We start from the raw sequence: 19012 nt of genomic DNA, 5'->3' as shown, positions 1-19012 counted from the left end.
GAATTGGGACTCCAGGAGTCCTGCTTGTCACAGATTCCAGCCCACCTCCCCACCACCCCCCAACCCTGCAATGCTCTGCAGGCACTACTGGGCCAACTGATTCTGGAATGGGACTGTGTGGGGGAGGGACAAGGGCTTGGGGAGTCCAGAGATGGCAAAAGATTCTGCAAGATCTGGCCAGAGTGAGTGCTGCAGGAGGGGTGGGGCCAGCTGTGTATGTTTGCAGGAAAGGTGGGGGGTGGGGGCAGAAAGGCCGCCTGCGGGGGAGAAGGCTTCTTGGCAAACGCCCCAGTTTCCTGAGCTGATCCCTGCTCCCTGCCACTGCTCCCAATTCTGTTGTTTCAATAACATCATTTTTATCCACCCCACAGAGAGACTGTGTCTTAGGAGGGGGAGGCGGGGAGCAGGGCTAGGGCATGGGGGAGGAGTGGTAATGGAGAGAGGCTGGGGTCTGGAGGCAGCAGGGACTAGATTTGGGGCGCTCCCTCCTCAGGCAGAGGCAGGGCAGTCTCAGAGCCCAGGTCCCCTGATGACAAAGACAAATACATTAAAATTCTTGCCTCGGAGAAGAATGCAGGATAGGGAGAGCATTTCATAATCTACAATAACAGTAGCAGGGTAGGAGCAGGGCTGGGCAGGGGGTTCGGAACCCAGGTGGTGGCTCCCAGGAGGCTGGCCACTGGCCACCTGCAGGCTCCAGGGACCCCCAGAGCCCTCTAGCTGGCTATTTGGTACCACATGGCCGGAGTGTGCACCCAACCTGGGTATGTCTTTGAATGTGTAGTGTCCAAAGTTAGCATTGACCTGTAGTAACTGTCCAGATTGGCATTGTCCTGTAGAAACAGCAACTGTGTGCACAGTTACTAGGTGCAGGGGCTGTGCGTGGGATTTGGATACTGTTAAAGGCTAAAATGGGAGAGGGCAGTGCTTGGACCAAACCCTCTCTCTATGACTCCCCTGTTCCCCTTCTTTAGCGTGTCCTAGTCCCTTCATCAGAACTCTCTGTATCCAGTACAAGGGGTTGAGCTGATGCAGACTGGACACCAGAGCCCTGATACGGAGCTTGCTCGCAGGCAAGGCCAACACTTCTCCAGTTCTTTCATCTCTGTCTGCTCATTCCTTCCCCCATCTGCCTCCTCCCCTGGGGTCACCTCCCTTAGCCCCTTGGCCTCATCTTGATCTACTTGTCCCCCCTCTCTCTGGGTGACTCAGGATCTTGTCTTCTCTTTCTGGTCACCAAGGTTGTTTGTCTCTCTTGGAAGTGACCTCAGTCCCCACGTTCAGGTCCCCCTCTCTCCCAACAACCAGGAGTTTTCTTCTGGGCACCTGACGTTTCTGTCATAGGAACTCGATCTGTTCTCCCCACTCCAGGACAGCCTTAAAGGTTGATGGTTGCTCTTAATGGTAGTGGCAGGGAGAATGTCCCACACCACCTGGGGCACGTCAGGGGCTGGAGGGGCAGGGGCTGCTGCCCACTGCCAGCTGAATGGCGTGATGAATGGAGCTGTCCTTCCTCCCCAAGGAGCCTTTGATCTCCTCCCCCCCATGGGGAGGGGGCTGGGGCATCAAAGACATTTTTGTGGCATTAGAAAATCAGATAAACGCCATCTCACCTGCAGCTGGCTCTCCCACCCCTTCTACCCGGGCCAGGTTGGGGGAGGAACTCGAGGCAGAGACCCGTGGACACGGGAGGCCGGGCTGCAGCGAATTCTGACCCCTCGATCTCTTGAAAGTCTGCTACCTCCATTCTCCCGCTCGCTTACACGTGCCAGCGCTTGCGCGCACGCCCTGGAGCGGCTCCTCTTGCCGTCTCATTTCCCCCACCTCCCCGCCCCGGAACGCGGGCTTGAGAGGTGGAATGGCTGGGTAGCGAGAGCGGAGGCCCATGGCTTCCTCCCTTCTTCAAGGAGAGGCTGAGGAAGGGGCTTGCAGCACCGAAGAGGGACACGGAAAGAGATGACCCCTCCAGCATCCGCCTTTCGGGCGGTCCAGTTTGACAATCCTCGCCGGAGCACCCCGTGCCCCAGGCCAACTTCCTCTCTTGCCTCCGCGCCAGCATCTCCCTCTGCACCGCCCCCCGCCCCAAACTCCCTCATTCCTGGGAAGTTTTCTCTCTTTACAGTCAACAAACCTGTCAAACGTCTCCCTTCCAGCCCGTCCCCCATTCCTCAGCTCCTCTTTCTCCCCCCTTCACCCCTCTACTCTTCTTCCCCGCTCTTCCTTGCCCCGGACTCCTGGCGGCCGCGAGCTGCGGGGGGCTCGAAGTCCGGGAGAGGCGAGGCGAGGGGGCGAGGCGGGCGTGTCCCACAGCCAGAAGCGCGCTGGGCCCCGCCCCGGCACCCCGCTCCCGCCCTCCACCGCGCTCCGCGCCCGCCGCCCCGGGGCGCACGGCTCGCTCCCGAGAGTCCCGCCGCCTGACTGTCGCAACTGCCACCCCCCTTCGGCCCCCTGCCCCCCGCCCCCGCCTCGGCCCCGCTCCCCTCCCACCCCCGCCCCCGGCTCTGATTTCTTCTCCCGAGCGAGCTCCGCAGGAGACAGGCGCTGGCTGCCCCGTACGCTCTCCGCCTCCGCCGCGCCCTCCTCGCCCGGGATGGGCCCCCCCGCCGCCGCCGGAGCCCTCGCCTCCCGGCCGCCGCGGTTGAGCTCGCCGCGCTCACCCTGAAGCCCGGGCCCTCGCGCGCCGCGGTTTGCTCCGCAGCCTCGCCCCCTGCCCACCCCGGCGGCCGTAGGGCGGTCACGATGCTGCCGCCCGCGCTCTCCCGCCTCGGGCTGCTGCTGCTGCTGCTCCTGTGCCCAGCGCACGTCGGCGGACTGTGGTGGTGAGTCCGGCTGTCCTGGAGCGGCTCTGGACGCTGGAGGGTGGGGACCCCGGGACCCAGGACCGATTGGGGTGTTCCGCAGCCTCCGGGCTCTATCTGCTTTCGGAGCCCAGCTTTCTGGCCTCCACCGGGGGCCTTTCTGAACTCAACTTCGAGGTTCCTAACCCCTGGGCACATTCTATTGTGTTTCCTCCTCCCGGGTTCTCCCCCCCCCCCACCCCCCCCACCCCCCGCCAAGTTATGCGCTCACCCAGCTCACCAAAGAACAGGCGGGTGGGTAGGAAAGAGCTTTCGGAAAGACACATATCCGAGGAAAAGAATGTGTGAGGAGGGCCCTGGATTCAGGGTAGGGGGCTGGATTTGGAGAAGACAGGAACAAGGTGGGAAGCTACAAGGCAGAGAGGCCACACAGCTGCCCCTTCCCCGCCCTGCTTTGCCTACCAACACACCAGCTTCTCTCCGGGCTCCTGTGGACTGGGCCGTAGTGGCGAGAGAGGGAATATAAAAGGAAAAGTGAGTTAGGACCCTGGTTTTCTCTACCTCGTCCTCCCCGAGCAAGGAAAAGGAGGAGAGGAAGGAACGGGACCCAGGCGCCCAGCCCTTGCAGACGTGGGGGTCATGACTGAAAAAAAAATGTGCAGGCTGGGAGATAAGGGACCGGGAAGGTCCTGCGGGAAGGGAGAGGGGCCTGGTCAGCCAAGGGACGGAGGCGTCTTCCCAGGCTTAGCCCTAGCTAGAAGGGACACCTAGGCAGTGAAGGTTGCGGGAGCTTCGAGCCCTGGGGGTGGGGCCGGAGCGGGGAAGGAGGGTGCCCGGCCGGGATGGCTCAGAGATCCAGATCCAGAGGACTTTTTTTCCCCTTGGTCTCCAGAGCCGCAAACCCTCGCCCGGAATAGCTCAGTGTTTAGAGAGGAGGGACTTGGACTATAACGCTGACGGTTAGCCAATCCTAAGAAGGCAGCGTCGTGCCTATTTGCATATTGCCACGTGATTGGCTGGATGTCGGCCCTCCGCTCCTCCCTCGCCCCCCAGATTTGTAAGAGAGGCAGATCCCGGTGCTCTGGAGAGATAGGGAGTAGGATGCCCACACAGGGAGCGGCGGGCCGCAATCCTCCGTGATGCGGAGAGCCGTCCCACGCGAGTGTCACGGAAGGGGCGAACCGAGGACGACCCAGGTCCCAACGAGGGAACATATGCCCTTTGATCCGGCTTAGTATAATGCAGTGGCAGCTTCGAAGCAGATAGATCTAAGATCTAAACATTATGTTCGTGATCTTGGGCTAGTCACTTCCTTTCCCTATCTCTCAGTCTTGACTGGAAATAGGATAACAGTCTCCCTACCTGGCAGGCTTGCTGGGAAGGTTAGGTAGGAGGACGTGTGGAATAATAGGACCTTAGGAGGTACTTAGTATGTGCGGTGCCCTCCTCACAACCCAGCTTCTCCTGGCCAGGGTCCCCAGGATTGAAAAAGGGGATTTATTTAAATTTAAAATCCAGAGTTTCAAGGAAAATGTTGTAAAGGAATCTCTTTTCCCCATAAATGCCTTTCCTAACTTTGCCCTTTTTCAAGGTGTGGGGATGGAGTCCCTCCCTGATGGCCATTGTCTTCCTTCCCCTCCCTCCCCGTCTGTCTAAATCATTCTTATCCTTACAGTTAAAATACCACTTCCACCCTGAAGCTGCCCCCTTGTCCTTCTTCCATTGCCTTCTCTGTGCTCCCACTGTATCACATACATTGGGCAACTATGCTAGTTACTGCATTTGGCTGACAACAGTCCTTTAGGTCTCTCTTCCATGCTCCTGGAAGGCAGATACCTTGTCTTTAGGAATCCTGAGGCCAAGGAGAGTGTTGGTGCTGGAGACGGGTTTGTGGAGTGTCGTTGGACTGGCTGATTCACCTTTCTGGGCTCTATACCTGTGGGGGTTCCTTTGTTCAGGAGGGACTCCTGGGTGGCAGCCAAGCCAAAGGAGAGCGGCCTGGTCCCTGAGAGACTGACCCTGAAGCTAGGAAGAAGGGAGTAGGGGAGGAGGTGACACGGGCAGGTGTGGGAGAACACAGAAGCCTTCATGGCCACAGCTGCAGGGTGTGCCGGGTGAGGAGTGAGGGGCCCCCGTGATAAGGTGTCCAACTGCCTTGCTCAGATGTGCCTCAGAGGGAATGAGCCTCTCTTGCCTGCCTTGGCCCCTTCACTCTCCTCTATTTATTTTGTTTTTCTTTCTTTATTTCTATTTATTTATTTATTTATTTATTTATTTAGAGACAGAGTCTCATTCTGTCACCCAGGCTGGAGTGCAGTGGTGCGATCTTGGCTCATGGCAACCTATCTCCCGGGTTCTAGTGATTCTCCTGCTTCAGCTTCCCAAGTAGCTAGGACTACAGGCGCCCACCACCATGCCTGGCTAGTTTGTGACTGACCTCAAGTGATCTGCCCACCTCGGCCTCCTAAAGTGCTGGGATTACAGCCATGAGCCACCATGCCCAACTTCTTTTATTTTTTATTTTTTGAGACGGAGTCTCGTTGTGTCGCCCAGGCTGGAGTGCAGTGGCACAATATTGGCTCATGACAGCCTCTACCTCCCGGCTCAAATGATTCTCCTGCCTCAGCCTCCTGAGTAGCTGGGATTAGAGGTGCCCACCACCATGCCTGGCGAAATTTTGTATTTTTAGTAGAGACAAGGTTTCACCATGTTGGTCAGGCTGGTCTCAAACTCCTGGCCTCAAGCAATCCACTCACCTTGGTCTCCCAAAGTGCTGGGCTTACAGGCGTGAGCCATTGCGCCTGGTCACCTGTCTATTTCTGACACTTCATCTCTTTGGTCTGAGCCCAGACCCCCTTCCCCTGGATCTTTGACTCTGCTTACACTCCTGACCCCTCCCCACCCCACCAGTGCCCTCCAAGGTCAAGTTTGGGTTGATGGGTTGGACCAATAATTCCCACTGGCCTGAGGCTCTTCCACTCCCCCAACCCCCCAGTCTCACTTCAGCTGGCATCTTTCCCAGTAGGGACTTCCAGGCTGTTCTCTGATGCCCAGGACCTGCTTTCACTGGCCTTCTTCTCCCTACTTGTCAGAGAATCCTGGCCAGGTCAGAGCTCCAGTGCTGGCCAGGAAAGCAGCTGCAGCAGCCTCCTACATCCTACTCTGATATTCTAGCAGCAGCCAGGCTGGAAGCAGAGAGGACCCCAGGACCTTTGAGTGACTCGACTGTCTTGGTCAGGAAAGGGGAGTCCTGCAGGGGTGTGGCCCATGCCCTTGGAATTGGCTTGGAGACCTGACTCCAGGTTCCTGAGAAGTTTCTCTCCCACCTTTTTCACTCCCCCTCCTTACTCCAATGTGATGCATGCTTTCTAAACTCTGCCTCCAGGCCAGGCACAGAGGCTCAGTCCTGAAATCCCACCACTTTGGGAGGCTGAGGTGGGCAGATCACTTGAGGTCAGGAGTTCAAGATCAGCCTGGCCAACATGGTGAAACCCCGTCTCTACTAAAGATACAAAAATTACCCAGGAGTGGTGGTGGGTGCCTGTAATCCCAGCTACTCGGGAGGCTGAGGCAGAAGAATCGCTTGAACCTGGGGGGCTGAGGTTGCAGTGAGCCGAGATCCATGCCACTGCACTCCAGCCTGGGTGACAGAGCAAAACTCTGTCTCAATCAATCAATCGATAAAAATAAACTCTACTTCCAGCCTCTCTGTCTTTCTCTCATCTGTAATCATCTCTTTGTGAATTACAGAATCCCAGATTCCAGGACATTGGCCAGGCTCTCTGGAAGTCATCTTGTCCAGCCTCATTGTATCCAGGTCATCCAGCCTATGCTGTGGCCCTGTCAGACCCTGTCTTGGGAGTAAGGCAGAGAAGGAGAGCTTCCTAGTCACCAGTTCCCCGCTTCTGCTCTGCTCCCTGCTCCAGTCTTGCCCACCCCCAGGAAGTTCTTTACAACATCTGACCCATCGTTATTTATACCTCCAATCAATGAATGTAGAAAATAGCTCACTCTCATAGAATGGTCAAATCAATCTCTCTCTTCTCTCTTCCTCTTTCTGTTTTTTCTTTTCTTTTCTCTTCTCTTCTTTTTCTTTTCCTTTCCTTTCCTTTCTTTTCTTTTCTTTTTTTCTTTTTGAGACAGAGTCTCACTCTCTCACCCAGGCTGGAGTGCAGTGGTGTGATCTCAGCTCACTGCAACCTCTGTCTCCTGGGTTCAAGTGATTCTCCTGCCTCAGCCTCCCGAGTAGCTGGGATTACAGGTGCCTGCCACCACGCCAGCTAATTTTTTTAGTATTTTTAGTAGAGACAGGGTTTCACCATGTTGGCCAGGTTGATCTTGAACTCCTCACCTAAAGTCATCTGCCTGCCTCAGCCTCCCAAAGTGCTGGGATAACAGGCATAAACCACTGTGCCCAGTCCTGTTTTATATTTTCTATGAAAGAAACTAACCCTCCCCTTGTTCCACTAGGGAAAACACCACCCAGTGTCACTCCCTTCCCCCATCCCATCTTGTCTTTCACCCACCCCCCTCCTGGAAAAGGAAATGGGAGCCAGAGGCCTAGGACAGCCTCATCTGGCCCCACAGGGAGGCAGGGAAAGGACCCTGGTTCTTTGTGGCAGTCAGGTTTTCTAGCTGCCACCCCCAACCCAGGCTGGGCCTGACCACCCTTTCCCATCCTGTCTTTATCTGGGGCCCTGACCCATTGCGGGCAGTCCTGTTGCTGGCCCCTGCTGAGCTCCAGGGTGGGGTGCAGAAGGGGGTGGGTTAGCCATCCGTTCCCCCCTCCAGGCCTCCCGCCTTGGCAGCTTCCCCTGAAGGGAGACAATGGGGCTGTGAGCAGAAAAGGGCAGGGGCAGAAGGAGGCTGGCCCAATCCAGGCCAGAGCATGCCCTGAGCCCACCAGAGTTCTGGCACTGAGACGTTTCCTGGGGGGTGCAGCCCCCTCCTGCCCTGTTCTCATCAGAAGCCAGGAGTTGGTGGGGAGAGCTTAGCAGGAGGTTTGCTCACCAGGCCCAGCAAGTGGGGGGTTCCAGAATGTGCACTATGATGGAGAAATGCCACTGTGGAGGGGATGAGGCGAGGGCAGGTTTGTCAGGCTGGCGGAAGGGTGGCTGGAGGCACTCGGAACATAGATGCCTGTCCTTTGTGGGTCAGTGACAGCACCCCCAGCCTGCACCCTCCTTCCTGCCTAGGCCAGGCACTCCCTCGGGTGCTTCTCCAGAACTGCCGGAGGAGGAGCTGAGGGAGAGAAAGGCCTCTGGGAGGCTTCCACTTGGCCTCTCTGGCTGGTTCCTCCAGCTCCAAGACCTCTGTTTAATCTAGAAAGTAGATCTAGAAAGCACTTAGAGATAATCAGGTCCAATATTTTCACTTACATGTGAGGGTGGCAAGGTCACGGACAGGCAGTGAAAAGATGACTTGCCCCTGGCCACCCAGAATCCAGGCAGCTCAGAGTCGGACTGAGTCCACCTCTGGCTCAGTACCTCATTCTTGTAAGGGGGTGGGAGATCAGGAAAGGGGCACAGGATCTTTCACAGGCCTCTCCTGCTCCCCTGTCCCACCCTCAGATAGGTGCTCCCCACCCCGATATGGGCGAGTAGAGGGCCCAGGACAGTCTCCTGGGGCACCTTCGCCTGCTGCAGCCCTGACCAATAGGAAGCCCATTGCACAGCGAAGTCTGTCAGAGAAGGGAATGCCTCCACTTTTCCTAAGAGTGATGAAGACAGATGGGTGAGGAAGGGCAGAGGGAACCAAGTTGAGTTAGGAGTGGTGACGGGGGGATGGGGTAGCTGGGGGGCAGTGGGGAGGCAGGGGTTAATGGAGCTGGGCATCACTGGCTTTGATGTGGTGGTTTGGGTGGGGGTAGGGGCTGGGGGAGGGGGAGCAGTAATTACCGAGTTAGACAGAGCAGGACAGGACAGGCGGGCGGGCACAGGCCCGGGCCCAGCCGCCTCAGCAGCCGTCAGGCAACATTTTTCTGCCCCTTCTCCACCACCCACCTCCCCCACCCCCACCCACAGCCCCAGGGCTCAGGGCTCCCTCTACTGGCTTGTGGGAGGTGGGGTCAGTGTGGGGACCTTAGGAGTAGGGGCGGGGAAATAGAGGGAGGCTGACTTGGAGATCCTTCAGAAGGCATTGGGCAGCCAGTGGGCTGTGATCCCTTTGGCCTCAGTGATCCACCCAGGAGGGCCTGCTGGGGAAGAGGAGGGTCCTAGAGGGTGCATTTGGTCCAGGAGCAGGGCTGGATGGAGGAGGGGGAGAACGCAGGGATCCAGGCTGAGAAGAAATAGCAGAGAGTTGGAGAAAAGGGTGTTCTTGGGAATCTACAATGCTGCCTGCACCCTACGGTTTGCCCTAAACTGGGCAGGCTCAAAAGATGAATAAGGGTGTGAGTGGGAAGACAAACACCAGTAGTTGGAGGAAGCCCACTCTCTGGACAGGTTCTCTCCATCTGTAATCTGGGAGGGAGGTGGATATTACTATTTTCATTTGACAGTTGAAGAAACTGAGGCTCAGGAGGTTAAGTCTCATCATCCATCTAATGAAGACTAAGTGCCAACTTCACATGCTAGGGACTCACTCAACATCATAGAACAAGCAGATGGCAGAGCCCAGATCCAAACTCAAGTCTGGTGGATCCCAAAAAACCCTGAGTGTACTCCATGAATGCCCATGCATGAGCTTATTGTCTTTTGATGAGTTTTCTACCTACTTGGAAAGATAAGACAAGCAAACATGAAAAATTAATTATACCACTGGCAGGATAACAGACACTCCCCTTCCTCCCCCCCCACCCCCCCGCAAATGAGTGACACCTTGGAGATGCATGGAGGAAGGTCAGTGGGGATTGGGGCCCAGGGAGACTCCTTAGGGCAAGTGGGATCTGAGGTGAGTTTGGAGAGATGCTAAGATTTTGATGACTTAGGGTGGGTCTGAGTCCAGAAGTTTAGCGATGTTATCTGGAATATATTTGGAGTTAATCAACCCTGCTAGGAGTACGGGGCTGTGTGGAGGATGCTGTGGGAGGCCACCGGAAGTCTTATGATATCTAACATGCCCATTTTCCCACAGCACTGTTTGTGTTTGAAATATTCATCTACTGTGTCTTGCAATAGGGATCCCCCCACCAGTGGCCAGAGTCAGTTGTCTTCTGTCTTGCTCATCTGCATAACGAGGGTGAGATGGGTGGGGCTGAACTGGGGGATTTCTGACATTGTTCTTGTCCCTCTGACTCAAGAGATGGAAAGGTAGGTTAGGCCAGAAATCTAGGACCTCCAGGGCTTAGGTCTACAGATGTTGCCAACAGGGACTGGCTGGCCCCTGATACCACATCCCTGGGCAATTGATCCTACCAACCATGGTCCTTAGTAGAGAGAGCTTGGTGCAGGCCAAGCCGGTTACAATGACCATCCACAGGCTTGCCCCTTCTTGTCCGCAACTTATTTCTTTTAGGGGTAGCCTCATTTTTTTCTATGCCCAGGAATGGCTGTTTGATGAGGATCCCAGATCCTATATAATGTGTATTCCCTACCACCACTGTGCGTCAGGCCCCAAAACAGGCAAATTCTCCCAAAGGAGCACATCTCTGGGCTGATCCCAGGCCAATGCTGACCCAAAGGCCTGAGAAGCAGAGTTCACTCTCTAAGGAAGCGTAAAGGAAGGAAGGTGAAAGGTGAGTGGGGATGGGGGAGATATTACTTGATGTGGTGTCAAAAGCCAAAGTTATAGGGGGTATGTGAGTCTCTCATGCTAACTCCTCAGTTTTTCTGAAGCCCACAAAGGGAACTGACTTGCTCAGAGTGGCTCAGCCCACACAGAGTTGACAGAAACCAGAGATCGGAAGCAAAGCTTGGTGTTTTGCCCAATGCCCCCTGCCACGCCCCTTCTGGAGTTTCATTTCCTATGTATTTAGGATGGGAGCAAGGACAGGAGGGCAGGGAACAAACTGGTCCCTTGGGATTCTAGCTGCTACTACTGCCCATCCCTCCCCCTGACCAGCTTGTAAACAAGTCTAGTTCCCAGGCAGCCAGCCAGCCTGGGGAGCCAGACCCAGACCAGGAACTGGCTCTGGGGCAGCCCCCCAGCCTCAGCCCCACCTCCTGAAAGTCCCTGGCCTCCATACTCCTCATGATTCTCCCTGTCTCTAGTCCCTGTGAAACAGAGAAGGTCAAGAGGTTTTTGTCTTTCTGTCTTGCTCATCTCCACTCCCTCCTGCCTTCTTAAGGGAGGAGGAGGGAGAGGAGAAGGATGGGGTAGAGTAACCTTGGGAAGATAAAGCCAGTCAACCCTGGGAAAGTAGGGAGTTAGCAGAGGGCAGGGTTGAGGAGGAGGGGCTGGGGAACTTAGAAGTAGGGGCAGCGGGGGTGGGGAAGATGAGCTTGCAGAGTCCCCGACTCACAGGTGGAGCCCCAGACAAAAGGAGCTGGATGACTGCAGAGAGGACTCATTCCCTGCCTCTGACTCTCAGTGGGGGAAAAGAGCATATTTGAGGAAATGAACTAGGAGTCATGAAATAAGATGTGGACAGGGCCCTGGGCTCAAGTGAGAACTTTCTCTTAGATGGCTTATTTATTCATTCAAAACCACATATTAAATGATGTTTGTTGTATAATATACTACAGGTATTATTCACTTAAATAGCACAGAATTCATACTATACAATTTCATTTGTAATACAAATTGGGGTTGGGGGACGATATAAACTAAGTACCTAAGTCTTCCAGGAGATGCAAAGGAAAATAAGGCAGTCCTCATGCTCAAAAAGCTCATAGTCTCGGCCGGGCGCGGTGGCTCAAGCCTGTAATCCCAGCACTTTGGGAGGCCGAGACGGGCGGATCACGAGGTCAGGAGATCGAGACCATCCTGGCTAATACGGTGAAACCCCGTCTCTACTAAAAAATACAAAAAACTAGCCGGGCGACGAGGCGGGCGCCTGTAGTCCCAGCTACTCGGGAGGCTGAGACAGGAGAATGGCGTGAACCCGGGAGGCGGAGCTTGCAGTGAGCTGAGAGCAGGCCACTGCACTCCAGCCTGGGCAGCAGAGCAAGACTCCGTCTCAAAAAAAAAAAAAAAAGCTCATAGTCTTATCTCCTGACCCTGCACAGCCATGTTGGAAGCTACCTCCAATCCTTCTTATAATGAGGTAGGATATATGGGCAGCGGAGGGACAGATAGATTGATGGATCCATAGAGACCAATCAACTCTCAAAAGTCACTGGGTCACTGGGGTGCCCTGACCCACCCTCCATTGCTTTACTTATCTAGGCTGGGAAAGGGTGGGGGCCAGTGCTGGGCTGGTCTTAAGTACACAGGAAGGAAGATGTGGACTGTAGCCTCTCCATTGAGAGACATCTGGTTCCTGAGCTACTTGGGTAAGGATGACAGCAGCAACCTGATTTTGTGTGTGTGTTTGAGTGCGTGCGTGCACCGTGAGAATGCAGGCGCACACACACGTGTTTGTGTTGTAGACCGTAAAGGACTGAGCTTACTGCACATCTTCCTGCACCACCTCTTCAAGCACCTCTGTCCTTAGCGTTGAGAGTTCTACCTTAAGATCTAAATTCCTCTTGCTTCTATTTAAGACCATCACATTTCATTGTTGTGGAGCCAGAATATGCCTGGGCAGCCTGTACTTGTGGAGCAAATGGGGACAGTGGGGCAGATATGCACTAAAGCAAAACTGAAAAGTAGGCCACCTTGACCTCTGGCACCACCTACCAGCATTCTCTTTTCTATTTCCCGGGACCCCTACCCCCACCCAGTTTTTTTTTCTGCCCTCTGCTGAAGAACTTTTGGGTGATCTCTAATTATCCTCTGCTCCCAAATGCTCTACTCATTCCTTTGAGATGGGGATCCCAGCTAAGTGTTCAAATAGGAGCAAGCTGATGCTTTAAAGTGGTTCCCCAGGTGTGAATCCCTATGGAATTAACCTTCAGGGGCCTGCTGTACAGAAACGAAATGTCAGCTCTCTCCTCAGGCAGAACGAAGGTCAGGAGTGGAGGGATTTCTGGAAGTGCATGAAACTTCCCATGAAGTCTTCCCCTACTAAGCCAAACATTGCCTGGCTGCCAGCAGTGATGTCACCCCAATAGGTAGGGCTTGGTTCACTGCCATTCTGCTCAGAGAAGGCAACAGATCCTTGGCCATGTGTGGTGGCTCATGCCTGTAATCCCAGCACTTTGGGAGGCCAAAGCAGGCAGATCACCTGAAGTCAGGAGTTTGAGACTGGCCTGGCCAACATGGTGAAACCTTGTCTCTACTAAAAGTACAAAAAAATTAGCCAGGCGCGGTGGTGCATGCCTCCAGTCCCAGCTATTTGGGAGGCTGAGACATGAGAATTGCTTGAACCTGGGCAGTGCAGGTTGTAGCGAGGTGAGATCGCGCCAGTGCACTCCAGCCTGGGTAACAGAGCGAGACTCTGTCTCAATTAAAAAAAAAAAAAAAAAGCCACAGATCCTGGAGCAGGAGAAGGGTCAGTGTCACCTACTTTCCAACAATGCTTCAGAGACCTGGCCCCCAGCTCCTTCCTCCTGCTCTCCAGTTCAGGGGCACAGAAGGGTCCCACCTTAGAGATGAAAGCCCAACACACCCATTTTACAGAAGGAGAAACTTGGGCTACGGAGGGGGTGTGACTTTTCTCAGCAAGGCTCCATTCCCTAGCCATTCCGATATCTTGTGGCATTCTCTCTTCCTGGGATTGTTCTTGCTTTTCATCGCGGCTATTCAGCTGACACATATCCAGCTTGTGGTCCACTAGGACCATATCATTCCTTGATACTGCTTACTTTTCTTTGGTGTCTCTTGATGACACATAACTTTCTTTCCCTTGACGGCCTTCTTGATCTTTCTTCTGTGATTTCTTTTCCTTGTCACCCTTTTGGGCTAGACGTTTGAGTTTTAACTTTGGTTTACCTGGTGCCAGCTGCCTTCACCTTCAGTCAAATTTCTACAAGGATTTATTTACAAAGATGTGCGCAGGAAGATAAGATTGAATCTTTGCTCTGTAGCAATTATCAGAATAGGCTCTAGTTAAGAGGGGACGCAGACATGAAATAGTAGGAGAGCCAGGCAGGACAATCTCAAGTGCAGTTTGGGGGTAGGGTGGGAGGGCATGTCTCAGCTCCCGGCTGGGGGCCAGGTGGGGCTGGTCTCCCTCCCTTCCACCCCGAGCCCTTATAAGGGTAACACCCTTGACTTGCTATTATCTGCTTTCCAGGGCTGTGGGCAGCCCCTTGGTTATGGACCCTATCAGCATCTGCAGGAAGGCACGGCGGCTGGCCGGGAGGCAGGCTGAGTTGTGTCAGGCTGAGCCGGAAGTAGTGGCAGAGCTAGCCCGAGGCGCCCGGCTCGGGGTGCGAGAGTGCCAGTTCCAGTTCCGCTTCCGCCGCTGGAACTGCTCCAGCCACAGCAAGGCCTTTGGACGCATCCTGCAGCAGGGTCAGTGTGGGGAGGGGGCGGAAGTGGGGCTGCTTTCTCCAGGCTGGGGGACCCGAGGAATGGGGAGCTGGTTCGCTGAAGTTGCCTGAGCCCCACTTCCCCGTCGCATGTGTCTGGGCACTCTGCAAGGACCCTGCCTCCCAGGCCCCTGGTCCCAGGTTTCAGGTCCCAGGCCCCAGCTGACCGCCCCAGCCTGTGCTGATTGCACCTCTCTGTATTCGCAGACATTCGAGAGACGGCCTTCGTGTTCGCCATCACTGCGGCGGGCGCCAGCCACGCCGTCACGCAGGCCTGTTCCATGGGCGAGCTGCTGCAGTGCGGCTGCCAGGCGCCCCGCGGGCGGGCCCCTCCCCGGCCCTCTGGCCTGCCCGGCACCCCCGGACCCCCTGGCCCCGTGGGCTCCCCGGAAGGCAGCTCCGCCTGGGAGTGGGGAGGCTGCGGCGACGACGTGGACTTCGGGGACGAGAAGTCGAGGCTCTTTATGGACGCGCGGCACAAGCGGGGACGCGGAGACATCCGCGCGTTGGTGCAACTGCACAACAACGAGGCGGGCCGGCTGGTGCGTAGGGGCACGACGGAGTGAGTGTGTGCGGAAATGTGAGTGTGCGCGCAGGAGCGTGCTTGAGAAAGTGTGGGCAGGAGTGAGGGCGTGTAGGTGGAGGGGCGTTAATGTGTGGGGGAGTGGGCATGTGCGGAAAGACGGGCTGCAAGCATGGATGGCCATGTGGGAGGAGGGGTGTCCAGCCTCAAGAAGGAGTCACTTGGGGGTCTGAGAAGGCCAGATGCTGGGCGGTACAGTGGCAGAATAGGGAAGGAATACTCACGGAATAGGACTGAGGGTCTTTAGTGACCCCAGGTAGAGAGGGCACAGCTTCAAGACAGGACAGGTGAAGCAAAGCTTGCAGTGGGTAGGGGGTCTAGATGCCTGGGCAGGGGCAGAGGAATAAAACAAAGGTGGTGATGAAAGACAGGAAAGAAGCTAGGGCAAGGTCTGGGGACTGGGTAGAGGGAAGTCAGGGGGAGTGAGAGAGGCCTAGAAAGAGTTTGAACATGCCTAAGGGGCAATGGAAAAGAGCAAAGGACAGGGAACCAATCTGGTGGAGGTTGGAGGGAGTCAGGTGGAGGCCAGGACAGCTGTGACCAATTCTGGGCACTTGCCAACTGGCTGCCCAACAACCCCAGCCCAGGTCTCACCTGCCCAGAGCTATAGCAGCCTCTCCTCTCCCCTCTGTATTGAGGAGAGCCCCAGGAGCTCTCCTTCAGGAGCAAGAAGGTTGTCTGGGTGTGATGGTTCCAGGAGGGGGCAGGGTAGACTCAGGCTGTGGACACAAGGTCAGGTTAGCCCCTGGATTCTGAGCTTCCAGAAATGATTTTCTTGGGTCTTCTGAGCCATCAATCCTTGGTAGGGTTGGAAATCTTAGACCCGGCTTCAAACAGTGAATAGGGGAGAGGCCGCCTGGGTTCCACTCTCAGTACTGCATTCCCAGCCGGCCCTCCTGCACCCTACGCCTCAGTTCTAGAGTTCTCCAGGGACACCGCCATACATACCGTGTCCTCTAGGGTTCGGGCCTGAGGCATCGGGCAGGGAGAGGAGGGGGCCCGAAGAGGAATGTCCGGACAGGCCCACATACCTGCCGAGAGGGCTGGGGCGGGGTGGCGGAGACAGACGCCCAGGCGGCTGGCTCTGCATCTCTGTTCAGCCCCGCCTGGGGCTGTGAGGGGTAGGAATGAGGGGGCCAGGTTGGCAGGAGGGCTAGGCCTCCACAACTGCCACCTCCCCCCTCCTCCAGAGAGAATCTCATCCCTGCTGTCCATTCTGCTTTCTCCCCCACCCCCTGGCTTTGGACCCTGGAATCTCTGCGCTGCATATTGTCCCCCGTCTCCCCGCTTCGTCATCATCATACTACTGCATCCTCACCATTCCTCCTGCTCCTCCCTTCCGAGCCGTCCTTTCCTTGATTTCCTCCTCCTGAACTTGCTGTCTCCTTCTTTTGCCTGCATTTTCCTCTCTTCCTTTCACTTCCCATTCCCAATCTTATTTTCTGTCCATCCACTGGGCCCTTCCCTGCACCCCCATCTGTCCACATGCGTCCGCCCCTCTGCTCCTCGCAGGCCGTGCGGAGCCACACGCGCACCGAGTGCAAATGCCACGGGCTGTCGGGCTCGTGCGCGCTGCGAACCTGCTGGCAGAAGCTGCCTCCGTTTCGCGAGGTGGGCGCGCGGCTGCTGGAGCGCTTCCACGGCGCCTCACGCGTCATGGGCACTAACGACGGCAAGGCCCTACTGCCAGCCGTCCGCACGCTCAAGCCGCCGGGCCGAGCGGACCTCCTCTACGCCGCTGATTCGCCCGACTTCTGCGCCCCCAACCGACGCACCGGCTCCCCCGGCACGCGCGGCCGCGCCTGCAACAGCAGCGCCCCGGACCTCAGTGGCTGCGACCTGCTGTGCTGCGGCCGCGGGCACCGCCAGGAGAGCGTGCAGCTCGAAGAGAACTGCCTGTGCCGTTTCCACTGGTGCTGCGTAGTGCAGTGCCACCGCTGCCGTGTGCGCAAGGAGCTCAACCTCTGCCTCTGACCCGCCGCCCGGCACCTAGCTGACTTCGCGCAGCGGTGGCTCGCACCTCCGGGACCTCAGGGCACCGGCACCGGGCGCCGCTCGAGCCCAGCCTCTCCCTGCGGAAGCCCAACTCCCATGCCTCTGGAAATGGTGAGGCGACGGACTTGAGAGGAAGACCCACCTACGAAGGCCCAGGGCGCCGGACGGCCCCGAAAAGGCGCTCCGGGAGCGTTTAAAGGACACTGTACAGGTCCTCCCTCCCCTTGGCCTCTAGGAGGAAACCAACAAGTCAGTCTAAAGGCCCCTGGATACTGGGCTCCCCAGAACTGCTGGCCACGGGATGGTGGGTGAGGTTAGTATCAATAAAAATATTTAAACCACTAGGGCTGGACCCACAGTTTGGGGGGAGACCCATCTTCAGGCTGCCAGGCTCCAAAAGAAGGTGGTTTTGCTAGAACTAGCACCTTAGGGGCCATCACCTGGGTCCCTATCTCCCGACCAGGTTGACCTCTCCTGGAAACTCACTATCCCCCCTTGGTATTATTCTTGTTCACTCCTGTCACACATCTAGGGCCTGGATCTGCAAGCTGGAGAAGAACTAGCAATTCCTCTTTAAAGGGACAGGGGCATCAGAAGCTTCCGATGGTATGCTCAGCTCTCAAACTCGTCCTTGTCTTAATTCTTAGGGGACTGTGTCTGTTTCTGTGACCCCTGGGGAATTTCTGGGTAAACTTTTGGGGATACTTAAGCCCATGGGATTAAAGCACTTTATAAACTGTAGAATGTGATGAACACATGTTATTAGCTCCACCAGGTTTTGTTACCATCAAAACTAACTTCACCCCCATTCACATTGAAAAGACTGCCCAGAACAGTATTTCTAATCACACTTAGAGGGAGAGGAAGCAAGTTTGTCCCAACATTTCTCTTGGCACCCAACGATATTTCCTTCCTTCTGGTTCCTCTTGGAAAGCTAATGGTGAAAGTGAGGAGACAGAGAGCAGTTCTGGATTCTCCAGAGCTGAAGCTTGAGCTCTCATCTTTCTCCAGAGAGAAAGAGGGAGGGCATAGCCCAACTTCCAGGACTCAGAGCCTCCAACTTTCCTCCAGTCCAAATACTGCAATGGGGAATGACTCCTCCATGAAGGTATGGAAGACAAAAAAAACATGAGCTTTGGGGTCAGACACTCTGGGTTTGCAGTTGGTGCTGCTGCTTAGAACTTTACAGCATAGGCCAAGTTAGCCTCATTTATACAAAGGGATTTCGCTCTGTTTCAGTTATCCATTGCTACATAACAAACAACCCCAAAGTAATTACTTCTCAGGATTTTTGAGGTCATGATTTGTCAGAACTCAGCTCAGTAGGTCCACTCTATACAGCAGAACCATTGGCTTGGGTTCACATGGCTGCATTCTGCTGGAGTATTGACTGTACTGTGCTGGACAGTCCAAGAAGCCCCCACTCACATGTCTAGGGCACAGAGCTTCTCTTGTGCTCTCATTCTCTCCATGTGGCTAACTTGGGCTTCCTCGCTGCATGTTAGCCTTAGGATAGTCAGACTTCTTACATAAAACTGACTTTTTTTTTTTTTTTTTTGAGATGGAATCTCGCTCTGTCCCTCAGGTTGGAGTGCAGTGGCAGGATCTCGGCTCACTGCAAGCTCCGCCTCCTGGGTTCATGCCATTCTCCTGCCTCAGCCTCCCAAGTAGCTGGGACTACAGGCGCCTGCCACCACGCCTGGCTGTTTTTTGTATTTTTAGTAGAGACGGGGTTTCACCGTGTTAGCCAAGATGGTCTTGATCTCCTGACCTTGTGATCTGCCCGCCTCAGCCTCTCAAAGTGCTGGGATTACAGACGTGAGCCACCGCACCCAGCCAAGACTGGCTTTTAAAAGAGAGTGTACCAAACTTGAAGGCAGAAGCTGTAAGTCTCTTAAGTCCAGCTTTGGAAGTTACATAGCATCACTGTAACTCTGTATTGGTCAAAACAGGTCACAGAGCCAGGCAAAATTCAAAGGGAGGGAAAATTAATTCCACCTCTCAATGGGAGGAGTGGCAAAGAATTTGCAGCCATCATAATCTGTCCCACACCCTCGCAGGATTGTTGGGATAATTTTTTTTTTGAGATATGAAAGACTGTAGCATAGCTCATGATACATAATTTGTCAAACATATGTTTAATAAATGATAGTTACTGTGAGAATGGGGATAGACATATG

General features: G+C 55.3%; 1 protein-coding gene across 1 annotated transcript; it reads left to right on the top strand.

The window, feature by feature from the left end:
• Positions 1-2466: 2466 nt before the first annotated feature.
• WNT6 (Wnt family member 6) lies at positions 2467-17174 on the top strand. The gene is made up of 4 exons (XM_033230202.1): positions 2467-2819; positions 14017-14237; positions 14462-14796; positions 16350-17174. Exons 1-4 carry the CDS (start codon positions 2740-2742, stop codon positions 16809-16811), a joined length of 1098 nt encoding a protein of 365 aa, XP_033086093.1. The 5' UTR covers positions 2467-2739; the 3' UTR covers positions 16812-17174.
• Positions 17175-19012: the final 1838 nt, after the last annotated feature.

This window comes from Trachypithecus francoisi, unplaced genomic scaffold (assembly GCF_009764315.1).
Source record: "Trachypithecus francoisi isolate TF-2019V2 unplaced genomic scaffold, Tfra_2.0 Lachesis_group13, whole genome shotgun sequence".
Lineage (NCBI taxonomy): Eukaryota > Metazoa > Chordata > Mammalia > Primates > Cercopithecidae > Trachypithecus > Trachypithecus francoisi.
This window is presented reverse-complemented; position numbering and strand designations above follow the sequence as displayed.